The sequence below is a fragment of the Alligator mississippiensis genome, chromosome 5 (assembly GCF_030867095.1).
Source record: "Alligator mississippiensis isolate rAllMis1 chromosome 5, rAllMis1, whole genome shotgun sequence".
NCBI classification, from domain to species: Eukaryota; Metazoa; Chordata; order Crocodylia; family Alligatoridae; genus Alligator; species Alligator mississippiensis.
In genome coordinates this window covers 66,112,450-66,126,619 of record NC_081828.1, presented here as the reverse complement: position 1 = coordinate 66,126,619, position 14,170 = coordinate 66,112,450, and the positions used below count along the sequence as shown (strand labels likewise).

Sequence of the window (14,170 nt, the reverse complement as noted above, 5' to 3'; positions counted from 1 at the left end):
GTGGATGCAGCTGTCTCACCAATCGTCATGCTCTTTGGCTGGCAGACAGTGTTATTCTGACATGTTGATGTAAAAGACATCAAATTATTATAGCATTATGGTCACCCAAATCATTTGTTAGCCTTCTCCCATAGAGCTTATTAGTCAAATCTTTAGATTTTGTTAGAGTGAACTCAGTATTTTTAATAGAATTATTTTTCTAAAAAGGTATTTTAATAATGTATTATAGATTACAGTATGTTCATTTTACCATTATAATTTCCCCAAAGGTAAATAGTAATTTTATATTCAAAAAAACAAACAATTATGTCACATAATGTACGTGTGACTATAGAAATTTAGAAACACAAAGATAGACACTAGGCTGATATATTTTCCAGGAGTTGCTAAATTATAATGTTCTGTCTTCCATGTAGGTGGTCATAATTATACTGAAAGCATACATCATTTTAGTATTTTAGATTACTAAAAAATAAATAAAAAAATAAATTCTGTGAACTATTTTATTAGTGGTCAGAACAGAAGGATCAAATTTCATCTTCAGTTAGATTGGTGAAACTCCATTGCCAACAATGGAATTGCCTGGGTTTAAATTGAGAACATATATTGGCCTGAGAAATATCCAAATAAAATGATTAATTTTGATATTGATGTTCCTTAGTAAATGTGTGACTATTGCAGAGTGTTTATATTTATACATCTTTGCTTTTCTGTGATGAGGAAGGTACTTTTTAAAACTTCCTAAAATGATATCTGTGATCTGAAACATGATGATGTTACCTTTAAATTATTTGTAAATGATTATAATTATAATTTTCATAGTTCTTTGCAACAGAAAAAATGTGTTATTTATGAAGTCGTTGTATTTGAGTCCTCATACACAGTTGTATTTTTTTTTCCTTAACAGAAAGTAAAAAATAGATCACTGGACGATGTGGTTTTGTTAAATGTTGACACAAACACTTTAGAAACCCCATTTAATGACCTGAACAACCTGCCTAGTGAAGTGGTAAGTCTAATGGGTATTTCATAGTTTTTTTTTTTCTCTCCCCATTGCTTGAATTACTTATACCTATTTTTGTCTGCTTTTGCTAGCTGAAATAAAAGGAATAAGGGGAAAAAACACTAGCTGCAGACCCATATTTAAGATTTTTACCTTTTTGACAGTTGAGGAGATGTTGAATGGAACATCATATTCCTTATTGTAAAAGTAGGATCATAATTATAAAGCTAGCTGCATTCATTAGGCATAGCTGCTTTAAACGCAAGAGTCTCTTCATCTTATCTTAATCATTATATTACAAAGTAGGCATTCCTGTCTGCCTAGTGGCATGTCTTGCAAAAGAGCGAGAGAGTTTTTGAAGGCAAAAAGAAGAAGGGGGCCAATTATCGGCTTCTGCTTCCCTGCCACCTGCCAGCGCTTTTCCTTTTAATTAATGATCTGATGGCACTGGTCAATATAATAAGAAATGCTTGTACAGTTGGGGTCAGAAAATTCAGGCTTTGATCTTCTCCAACTTTCTGAAACATTTATTTGTTTTCTCTAAATTATTTCAGTTTTATTTTAATCTCTTCTATCCTGCTGATGGCCGCATGAATGAAAACCTATACTGTTTGTCATTTGCTTTGGCAGAGCAAAGACTGCTTACTTAGAATTCTATTTGTAAATTAAACTGCAAACCCAGTTTGTCATAAAAGACATCTGATCCTTTTGAAATGACGAAAACTGTCTTTTGTCTGTAAAGGATGATAAATTAAGTGCCAGTTCTTTCTGGACTTTGATCTTACAGTGGGGTGTGGTTTTTTTTTGGTTTTTTTTTTTACTCCTGCTTATAATGTAACATATCCTGTGTATCATTTTAAATAGTCGCAAAAAATGCATTACACTTACCTTGCTTTTCTCCAGTACACTGCTGAAAGAGTAACTTTGTGATACCAACCACAATGTGTTTTTGAATTCTAGATATTCAAGAGACAGTACTAGTATGATATTTTAAGTTGATGTAAACACAGAGTGCTGTAAAGAAAGAAGCAAAATCAAATAGTAGCCTTTATTGAAATTTCAGGTTTTTTAAACCCAAAGTCTTAAACTAAGGCAGTGTGATGACTAACAGGCTATGTCTTTAAATCGGTGGTAATTTGAATAGTTGCATAACAGAAGGCAAAACCCTGATGACTGCATTAATGGTTAGCTCCAGTTTATACTCATATTGTTTAATTGTAGATGGTTTTGAGATAATCAAGGGAGAATTTAGCTAGATTAAGTGTCAGATGTAGCTATCTCCAAGGTCAAATAGAGAAAATAGACTTTGGGCATATTTCATCTGATTGTAATGTATTTCTCAGAACCATTAAAAATGTACTGTATTTTATACAAGTGTTACAAACCGGGTAAAAAAACCTAGTCATTTAATGCTCTGTCAATAATGTTAAACTCGTATTAAGTGCAAAAGCCTATCTTGTTGAGGTTAGAATGTTTGTCATGAAAATACATATGCTCTTGGCCAAGTGATAGCTGGTAGATAAATTAAAAATTATGTATTGTCTTACATAATACAGGGCTATTACCAAAAATTATTTCAAATTGTAAAAAAAAAAATGTATGTGCATGCAATGAGAGGGAGGCTTTCAGTAAGTTGAAACATGCTTATCAAAATACCCCTCTAAGCAGATAGCCTGGGCTAAAAAAATAGTGAATACAAACCTCCTTACTTTTAGAAGTGTGTTTTCCCCCAGGATCTGTGCATGTAAGTCCCATTAATGTTAATGAAGGCTGCCTATGCAGAGTACACAGTGGATTTTCTATAAGAATACATTGCCTCGTACATGCTGTAGAACACGGGAGGAAAACTGTGCTTTTGTGGATGGCTTACTTACAGGATTTTATTTAAACAGAGTTTCCTTGATATAACAAGCTTTAATACATTATTTTATATTTAGTTTAACTGATCCCATCTCTTGCTTTCTTTGTTGAGCAAGGAAATTATTTTCCTTGTGGAATTAATTTGTTAATTAAAAACACATACCAGCATAGGTGAAAACCTCTAAGCAAAGGGCAAAGACAATATACAGGTTTTGGCATATGAAATGACAAGGGAGAGCACATTGTCTTCCATTTGTAAGAGCAATTTCAAGTACAACTGTTAACATATGTGTATAAATGTCTAAAATATGTAATAAAAGATTATAATACCGTAATCATTGGTGAGACTGAAAAGATCACAGCAGATGTACTTGCAGATGTAAAACATTTAAATTCATATAAATAAGACTCACAAGTATAGAGACAAGGGTGGTAAACCTTTTGATAACATGGATAAACAGGAATAGCAATTAAAAGTGTTAAAGCAGAGCAAACTGCTGAAAGTATCAAGGAAGCTTTAAATTTACCATCCCCCTCCAAAAACTGATTTCAGACAAATTAACAACCAATATAATACATTTAGTTTTTTCCAAGGATATTGTAAATCTGACTTTTGTGTCCAGAAGGAAATGAGATAATAGCTTTCATAATTGATAAGTCTGAAGATGATATTTTTTCAATAGGTGTGTAACAGTTTAAGAATATGTAGTAATATGACTTTGTAAATGTTAATGCATTTCTTATTATGAATAAACATTTTAAAAATTATAATTTAAAATCTGAAATGCATTACTGTTTGGTATTGTGTCTAATATACTGTATAATAAATTCACTGGGATTTTAAGGACCTTTTTAAATCATTCACTTAAGCATTTAAATTATACTTACAGGCTAGATGACTTTCTATGCATGTGAACTTTATTATTTTGTCAGATTGACCAGTGGTCTTGACTGTTCAAAGGTCAGTGGTCACAGTTGTCCTGAATTACCAGTCCTTTTTTCATGTGGACCCTCTGCTGCGTTGCATGCTGTAATCTTCTTAATGGCTTCGTTCCAATATTCACACATAATATTTTAGATTTATTGACTGTTAGAAATACTACCATGCCAGTAGCAGTTCCGCTACTCCTAAGGTATTTAAAATTGGAAAAATAAATCAATGCAAGACTTTCAGGAATCCTTTGTTTTCCTTAAGGGGAGAGAATAAACCCTTCTTCCTCTCTTCTGACAAGAACACTTGTTTTTAGATTTTATCATTTCACTCTGGATTTGTCTAATATCTTTAAAGAAAAAATAGGTAGCTACTTCAGTAAGAATAAATTTCCTATAACAATAGTCCTTAGAACGCACTTCTTCCTCTTGGAAGGTTTCATGCAGTGAAGTTTTTAGCATATGTTAATTTCTCAAAAATCACAGAAAACTCCAGAAAATGACAAACATTGAGCCTGATTCTGCAGTGACTTATACATGTGCTTAACTCTGACCATGGGACTGCTCATGCTTAAAGTCAGGCACATTTATAATGATCTGCAAGATTTGAGGCCATTCTAGTTAGTGCAAGATACAGTTCCATTGATGTCAGTGTTGAACCTTTAGTCTGTACATCAGTGCTTTGAGAAATTTCATTTTCTACAACTTATATTTCTGCAAAACATGCATCAGTATTTTCGGTATTTTGTTAAATATTTCCAAGTACTTTTTAAAAAACCTTTGCCGCAACTGAAAGAGTGATGATCTATGTAGCGTCCAGACAATAGGAATGCCGTTTTGTAGCTATACGTGGTCTTCTTAGAAAGGCTTCCATTTTAGATACAGAAGTAAACTCAGTTCAGTGTCACAAATCAGACTTATTTGATAAGTGGGCTCTAATTTATTAAGAAAACCAAACATTTACTGTAATAGTTCAAGTGAGCAAAAGTTATTTCTCAAAGTACTGTACAACTATTAGTGTTCTTGTAAAATAAGTTGTGAGTAATGTTTAACTGTGCAACTGGAAGGATTAATCATATTTTTAAAATATTTTATAATGTTTAACAATTAGAAAAAAATCCAATACACAACAGAAAAGAAATGATGAGAAATCCAGAATTGTCAGAAAAAAAAAATATTTGAGAGAGAGCTGTTTATGTGCAGAATATTTATTTTTTTTTAGCCATTTGGCATGACAAAGAACATTTGGCATCATTTTAGAGCTTGAAATATAAAAGTACTGCATTCTTATGTTGAGCCCTTTTTGTTTTGGAGGGATCTACATTTACTCAGATATGTACCTAAAGTTTCAAAACAAATGGAAATTGTCTGTTAAATGCTGATGGGCATTTCAAAATTGAGATGTCCATATTGGAAGCATGTTTAATCTCCAGTGCATTGAAAAACTCTCTTCATTGAAATAATGATCTACAGATTTTGAGGTTACTTTTTTCATCGTAAATTTCTCTTTTTTTTTTTATTCCTCTGAGTGGCCTCCATTTCCATACCTTAATCCATTTTCTTAGTGCTTTAGACTTGACTTATTTGTACAGTGACCTGTTTGAAGGAGAAGATCTTAAAAGACTGGTTTAAAATGCATCAACACTGACTGATCCTGTAAGAGTATCTGCAATATCTATTTCTCTGAGACCTGATTTTTGCATGGTTTTGAACATGGTCAAATGTGTGATTTGTTTCAGGAAGCCTGATACAGACAATGGTTTGTTTTGAGCGCATATAACCAATCTAAAAAGGAATACTGGGCTCAGTCTTGCCGCCCATAAGATTTCAGTCTTACAAATATTTAGGCACGTGTTTAAGTCCACTACACAGGTACCTGAGAGTCTACAGGATTGAGAGCTTGAAGGGGAAGATGAGATTAGAGACACTTTTCATGAATTTGAACTCCATGACTAGGTCCACTATCTGGTAAAAATAATTTGGTATTTTTTTGGTCCACTATCTGGTAAAAAAATAATTTGGTTTTTTCTTTTATTAGGATAACAATGAAAACTGAAACCATTTAATATTTTTTCAGCATTCATTCCATCTATTGACTTGTATATTGGACAAGCTAATAGTACTAGGATGTTTTTAATGTCTTTGAACTAATACACTATTTAGAATGCTCCCAGTATTGTATTGGTGGGCTTGTTCTCTGTTTTCAGCTGCTTTTATTTATAACATATATATACTACTAGAAGGAGAATTTTCCTCACTAGCATGGCCTGTTAGCTTATTTGAAGCACACAGGACCTCTTTCATTTTGATTGCTTACCCCTAACTTCTTCTATGGATTTCTCTTGTGACTGAACATACTAGCTGGCTCCTAACACCCCCCCCCCCCAGCTTTGTCTGTTCCACTTTTATTTTTTCTTGAGTAATCCTTTCCACTCTTAACACCCCTTCTCTTTTCACAGTGTACCTTACCCCACTAATTCCTTTTCTTTTTCCATGCTCACTATAACATTCTCTTACCTTAACAAAAAAAATGTATTGCCCACCTCTCAGTCTCCTACTGCTCACTAGATGTGTTTTGGTTTTGCTGATAAACAACATCATTGAAAGTAAGAAAAAAACATCATTGACCATTGATAAGGTACCCCACTCTCCATGATGGAAAAAAAATAAAATAGGCTATCAAGATCCACATACAACTAGCCAAAAGAACATAATCTTCTTTGTAATTCATATCCTTTCTTTTATGTTTCTCTAAGTAACAGTCCATTGGAAGATATTTTACAACAAAATTGAGGGCTGTACTCTAGTTTTTAAAGGAAAAGCCCACACTGAGATGAAAGGATTTGCCTAGTGGCATTCCACAAGGAGATATGAAATTGCAAAAAGTAAAAAATATAGAACACAAAGTGTTTCTGTCCCAAAATGCATTTGAATGATATTATAAAACCTTTCACATTAATGAAGAAAAATATGTTGTGCCTTTATTTTATATATTTGTGCTCTAATTTACAATTTGCATAGATTTTTTTTTTAAATAAAAAGGCAGATTTCTCTTTTTTTAGGAAAAGCTGTATTTTATAAGAAAAATGGAAATCTGGTTTTTATTTTTGACTAACCAGAATTTTTTGTATCCACCTTCCTCTCTTATTTGCACATCAATCATACAAAACTAAAATTGCTGACACATCTGTCTCTTGTAAAGGACATGTGAATTTATTTCTCCTTGAATTTAAATAAACTTCAATTTTTATAACTTTCAAAATAATTATAAACTGTAAGACAAAGGAAGTAAAATGACAAGCATTTATTTTTGCAACCTTGAATTATGTAACCATTTTTTGTACTCTGAATTTTACTTTTCTTTTTCTTTTGAGGTACAAGTGAAAAAAGCTTAAATGAGCATTGGTGTATGCTCTCCATGGGCTAAACGAATCAGGCTCTAAACTTTTATCTGGATCTATGGAGCTTGGATATAAATTGAAAAGATCACAGCTATGGGGAGAAGACCTATACTGTAAAGGCCTTTCTGCATAGATTATGAACATCATAACTCAATAATTTTTTTCAAAACTGTAGTTATAATTGGACCCAATGGGGGTCTCCCTCTTTGATCAGATCACAGTAACTGTGACTTTACACTGGAAAATGTCACTACTGTGAAGGTTTATCACCTGTAGAGCTGGTCTTTTCTCTGATGCCATGTTCAGTTCTCATTAGCATTATTCAAAGTTTAGTTGTTAATTAGGTTGACACTTCAATTACAATCATCATCTACAAGAACAGTCATGACTGCTTGCATAAAGAAACAAAAAGATATTCATTCTTGCATACATTTATAAAAGAATGAAGCCTGTTTTAGTGATTCCTTATGCTTTTAGGGGTAACATAATATTTTGTTTAAAGAATATCTCAAAAAAAATTGCTTTGAATAGTATCTGATAACTTGAATATTATTTCATTAGACATTTTGCGACAAAAAAATACAGATTTATCAATTGGTCCTTTAAAAAAATACTGGCCTTTTTAACATAATGTTACTCTTGTGCTTCAGATATCTACAAACAGTGCTTGTTATTTACCATACGAATCAGGATTGCTTGCCTTTAGAAAACTCAGATATTAAAAGGCTTCCACCCAGGTCCGGGTTTGGCATTGTGGGGACTGCGACTTACAGGTTCCTTCGAGTTACAGCCAGGTAGGGGAGTGCCTGCAGGTTGAACGGTGCCTCCTGGCGGTCTCTCTCAGGGAGCTGGCAAGAGAGATACAGGAGGAGGTGGCAAGGCTCCAGGGCATCCTCCGCTGTGAGGAGTTCATCAGTTTGATGCTGGAGGAGACCTCCGGGACACTGGAGGAATTAGTGCCAGAGGCGGCACTAGAGAAGGGAGAGGACAGGGACTCCCAGGAACTTGGAAGCTGGAGGCTTGTGACCTCTGGCTGCAAGCAGAAGTCTTCATCTCCACGTGCAGCAGTTCATCTGGAGAACACTTATGGAGCCCTAGCAACAGGGAAGGGAAAGGACCCAGGCAGGAGCAGGTGCATCCTGCAGATCAATGCCTAGCTGTGCGAGTGGTGTCGTCATCAGGTCTTTGGCTTCTTGGACCATGGGATGGTGTCCCAAGAAGAAGGATTGCTGGGAAGAGATGGGATCCATCTGACAAAGAGAGGGAACAGCATCTTTGCAGACAGGCTCGCTAAGGTAGTGTTCTAAACAAGGCTGTCTAGGGGATGGAGACCAAATCCCTGAGGTAAGTGGGGAAGTCAGTGACTTGCAGGTAGAGCAAGCAGGAGGGGACCCCAGGGGAGGTGTTGTCATTCTTCCTTGAGAAGATGTCAAGAAATTAGGGCAATCAACTAGTTACCTCAGGTGCCTGTACACAAATGCATGGAGCCTGGGAAACAAGCTGGAAGAATTGGAAGTCCTTGCACAGCCATAGAATTATGGCATGATTTCTGGATTACAGTCAAAGGACAGAGCAACAAGGGAGATGGTGGATGTCTGCTGTAGACCAGCAGAACAGGAGGAAGGGGTGGATGATTCTCTTTTCAGACAGCTGGTGGAAGTTGCCTAATCACAGGCCATGGTTCTCATGGGGGACTTCAATCACCCTGACATCTGCTGGGAGGGCAATATATCAGTGAGCAAAAAATCCAGGAAGTTTTGGAGAGTATTGGGGACAAGTTCCTCATGCAAGTGCTGGAGCAGCCAATTAGAGGTTGTGCTCTTCTTGACCTGCTGCTCACAACTGGAAGAATTGGTGGGGAAAGTAGTAGTGGATGGCACCTTGGGTAGCAGTGACCACAAGATGATTAAGTTCAGGATCCTGAGGAAAGGAAGGATGAAGAACAGCAAATTAAGGACCCTAGACTTCAGAAAAAGAGACATTGACTCACTCAGGGAATTCATGGGCAGGATCCCCTTGGGAAGCCATTCTGCTGGAGAGCGGAGTCCAGGAGAGCTAGCTCTACTTTGAAGAAGCCTTACAGGAGAAATCAGGAACAAACCATCCTGATGTGCAAGAAGACTATCAAGTATGGCCAAAGACCAACTTGGCTTAGCAGGGCACTCTTCAGTAAACTAAATCAAAAAAGGAAGCTTATAAGAAGTGGAAACCCGGACAAACAACTAGGGAGGAGTATAAAAGTATTGCTCAGGAATGCAGGGATGATGTCGGGAAGGTCAAAGCACAATTGGAGTTGCAGCTAGCAAGGAATGTAAAGGGTAACATGAAGGATTTCTGCAAGAGTCAGTACCAAGAGAAAGATCAGGGAAAGCTCAGGCCCTTTACTGAATGGGGGAGGCAGCCTAGTGACAGAGGATGCAGAAACAGCTGACGTACTCAGTGCCTTTTTCACCTCAGTCTTCACAGGCAAGGTCAGCTCCCAAACTACTACACCTGGCTTCACAGTTTGGGAAGGAGGTGAGCTGCCAACAGTGGTGAAAGAACAGGTTAGGGACTATTTAGATATTCCGGACATATGCAAGTCCATGAGGCCGGCTGGGATGCACTCTAGGGCTGCATTCAGATGAGCAAGCACGTGCTTGTTGCAGCATCTCAGAACAGTTTGAGACTCCACAAGAGGCACACTGGGAATGAAAAAATGTTCCCTGTGCTGCATGTTTGCAGTGCAGACTCTAATTTTGATACTGGGAAGTCCTGGTATTTAAAAAAAAAAAAAAAAAAGCTGAAAAAAAGAAAAAAGTGGCACAGGACAAGCTCCTAGAGTGTGCCCTAAGGTAACCAGAGGCTAGGTCCTCCAGAGAGATCCTCTGGCACCCAGCCCAAAGCATTTCTATGCCTGTTGCCTTCCCCTGCTACTTCAGCATGCTGTGGAAAATAGCAGGGCAAGGCTGAAGCAGTGCCTCAGACCCAGGTTCTGTCCCTGGCAAGTGGGGACATGGAGGTGAGAGGCACTCTGTGTGGTGGGACTGTGTGGGTGGAGGGAACTGCTCAGGAGGGGTAGGTCTTCTGCCCATCCCCCGGCACAGTGCACAGCCCCCCCACTCCCCCAGCAGAGGCAAGGGCTGTCAGGGTTCTCAGGGATCACTACTGGCAGAGCCCCCCTGCACGGTGTACAGGCCATCCCCCCTCCCCCCCAGCCCCAGGGATGGGATGGGACCTGCTGGCAGGGGCTGCAGTCCTGGTCCCAGAAACCACTTGGATGTGTGGTGTAATGGGCTGGAGGGCAGTGTGGAGGCAGCAGCAGGGATGTGTGTGAGAGAGAAAGAGATAGGGTTTGGGGGTGGGGGAGTGCTCTGGGTAGGAGAGGCTGCTAGAACCAGACTTAGAGCTCCCCCCCACCCACCCCCCTAGAGCAGCTTATGCAGGGGGAGGCCAGCCTGGAAGGGGAGGGGCTTGCCCAGCCCAGTCCCTAAGCCCTAGTCAAGAGCTTCCTAGGAAGTGCATGGGGATCGCTGGGGCCTGGGCACAAGCACAGGGAGGAGAACAGCAAGGGCTGGCACTGCTGAGAGCCACAAAGCAGGTGGAACAGCTGCAGCTATACTCGTATCCTGATGCTGGGACGGAGGTCCTTCCAGGAGGGAGCTAGCTGGGGAGCAGGCAAGGGCTGTGGGTTAGGAGTGAGGAGCACTGGTGAGGTTGTGTGTTGAAAGTGAGGGGCAAGGGCAGGGGCAGGGAACTGGCATATCAGTGCTGCTCAGTGCCCCACATTCTGGTGAGTGAAGGAGGTAGGGTCAGCTCTGATTTTTCTATGATAAAAAAACTAAAAGTAAATGTTGAAGTGTATAGAGATTTAGAATTCATTTATTCTGATGATAGAATCACTGGTAGGCTTCCACACTGCTTTAAAATTGTAAATATATCAATAAAACATTGCCCAACAGATCTCTCTATAGTGGCATTTCACTTCTATTTGCAGAAGAACATGGATTTGAGGTTTTTTAATGAGAGAATTTGGGGGTTTTAATCAGAAAATTTGCAGGTTTTAAACAGGGAACACCAGGATCTCTGCTATTGAGGCAAGTGATGAGACACGAGCGGAGGAGCCTGACCAGGGCCAGCACCAAGAACCCAGCTGGAGGACAGATGAGGTGGATGACCTGGCCATTTGGGGTCAAGAGGACATGCTTTGGCAGTTCAAAACAGGCCACTGCAACAAGCAAATCTTCTGGGTGATAGCTGCCCAGATGATAGAGCAGGAGCACCAGAAAATGTGAGAGTAGTGCACGAAGGCCAGCTGTGCAACCATGGCCCACTGGCAGCTGGCCCAGAGGTGCAGGCAGCTCTGCTGCACTGCCCATACCAGAGCCCAGGCAGCCGTGCTGTCCCCGTCTCAGTCTGGCAGCCATGAAACCGTAAAGACACAGGTCCAAGAGGGTGTATGCTGTCACAGGCGGCAGCAGATCACTGCCAAACTGCTGCAGTGGGTATAGGATACAGGGGCCACTCTAGGTTAGGGCTGCTTCAACAGTCCAGCTGGCATAAGGGGCCAGATACCAACTGACTGGGCCTCAGAAGCTCCTGAGGGTAAGTAGCCCTGAGCTGCCCTCCAGGGCAGCTTTTTATACTGCAGTCTGTAGCTCCCCCTGGCTGAAAATCTAGGAGGAGCTGGGCAGGGTCAGTTTGCCCCAAGTGGCACAAATTGCCCCAAACCAAAGTGGATGTTCAGGCACGTGTGCTGAGGTGGAAATCTCTGGCACAAATTTGTGCTGCTCCTATTTGAGCTGCCGCAAGCACACCTGCCTGCACGTGTGGACACACCTTAGAGTGCTGAGGGAGTTGGATGATGTGATAGTAGAGCTTCTCGCCATCATCTTTGAAAACTCATGGCGATAGGGAGAAGTCCTGGATGACTGGAAAAGTGCCCATCTTTAAGAAAGGTGAAAAGGAGGATCCAGGGAACTACAGACCGGTCAGCCTCACCTCAGTCCCTGGAAAAATCATGGAGCAGATCCTCAAGGAATCCATTTCTACACACTTGGAGGACAAGATAATTAGGAACAGTGAGCCTGGATTTACCAGGGGCAAGTCATGCCTGACCAACCTGATTGTCTTTTATGATGGGATGAGTGGCTCTGTGGTTGCGAGGAGACCAGTAGATGTGGTGTACCTTGATTTTAGCAAGGCTTTTGATATGGTCTCCCACAACATCGTCACAGGCAACCTAAGGATATACAGACTAGATGAATGGTCTGTAAGGTGGATGGAAAACTGGCACAAGTATCTGGCTAAGGGGGAAGTAATCAATGGCTCAATGTCTAGTTGGCAGCTGGTATCAAGTGGAATGCCCCAGGGGTCAGTCTTGGGGCTGGTTTTGTTCAATATTTAGATCTATAACCTGGAAGATGGCATAGAGTGCACCCTCAGCAAGTTTACAGATGACACCAAACTGGGGGTGAGGGAGTAGTAGATATGCTGGAGGATAGGGCTAGGATTTAGAGTGACCTAGACATGGAGTTTTCAACCATTTTTAATAACTGTACCTCCGGTGGCTGGATGCAGGGGGCTAGGGGGCAAGCAGCACTAGTATGGGGTGGTGGGTGGCAGCGGCAGCTGCTGTGTGCAGGCTTCCTCCTCCACATCCAGGCGTCCCCCACAGCCCTGCACCTGGGAGGTGGTGGCGCGAGGTGGCCCATTCCTGCCCGCGTGTACCCCATAGGGCCTTCCCAAATGACATCCCCTGATCTAGACAAATTGGAGGGTTGAGCCAAAAGATATCTCATGTGGTTCAACAAGGACAAGTGCAAAGCTCTGCATTTAGGGCGAAACAATCCCATACACCAGTACAGACTAGGGGCTGGCTGGCTGGGCAGCAGCTCTGTAGAAAAGGACTTGGGGATTACAGTGGACAATAAGCAGAATATGAACCAACAGTGTGCCCTTGTTGCCAAAAAGGCTAATGGCATACTGGGCTGCATTTGTAGGAGTGTTGCTGGCAGGTCAAGGGAAGTGACTCTTCCCCTCTATTCAGCACTGGTGAAGCCACATGTGGAGTACTGTGTTCAGTTTTGGGCCCCCCACTACAGAAAGGATGCAAACAAATTGGAGAGAGTCCAGTGGAGGGCAGCGACAATGGTGAGGGGACTGGGGTACATTACTTAGGAGGACAGCCTGAGGAAACTGGGCTTATTTAGTCTACAGAAGAGAAGAATGAGAGAGGATTTAATAACAGCCATAAAACTACCTGAAGAGGGGTTCAAAGGAGGATATAGCTAAACTGTTCTCAGTGGAGCAATGGTTTCAAGTTGCAGTAAGGGAAGTTTAGGTTAAATATAAGGGAAAACTTTCTCACTAGGCGGGTAGTAAAACATTGAAAGAGGTTACCCAGAGAGGCTGTAGACTCTACATCCTTTGAGGTTTTTCAAAGCCGTGGCTTGGATGTTCCAGTTGGGGCTGGTCCTGCTTTGAAAAGGATTGGACTAGGTCCTTTCAAACCCTAATTTTCTACAATTCTATGGTTCTAAAATAAAGATGGTGTCTTCCTTACCGTAGGTGCCTCATTCTTTCCTATAAGGGTGGGTTTTTCTATTTGTATGTCTTATTGCTTGGGACAATTCTGAAGATTGTGTTAATATAAAATTTACACAGGCCTTCTTCAGCTGGTAAACAGTGGTGGCAACTGCTCACAGGATGTATAAAAATGATGTACACTAATAACCTGACATAAAAAAAACCCTTAAAATTGAGTGGTAAGTGAGCATTAAATGCCCTTTAAAATAACCCTTTACAGTATAAATGGAAAATGCCTAACTGGCTTCATCATAGACAAGTAGACACATGTTAGCATCACAAAAATGTGCAGAAAAGTTGCTCACAAGCAGTTTACTGTAAAATAATTAAAGCTTATTTATGTCAAGAGGCCTTGGGAAAAAAGAGAGCATAAACCAATTTGCATTAGCACTTTACCATCATCCCCTGT

The 14,170-nt window shown here is 40.2% G+C and overlaps 1 protein-coding gene across 3 annotated transcripts in view; it reads left to right on the top strand.

Moving 5' to 3' along the window:
- DENND1B (DENN domain containing 1B) overlaps positions 1-14,170 on the top strand; it is a 290,895-nt gene that overhangs the window by 212,165 nt on the left and 64,560 nt on the right. For all 3 annotated transcript variants that reach the window (XM_019491193.2, XM_014602934.3, XM_059728432.1), the window contains one exon: positions 908-1,009. In XM_019491193.2, coding sequence (XP_019346738.1) covers positions 908-1,009 — 102 coding nt within the window. The remainder of the gene's footprint in view (positions 1-907; positions 1,010-14,170) is intronic.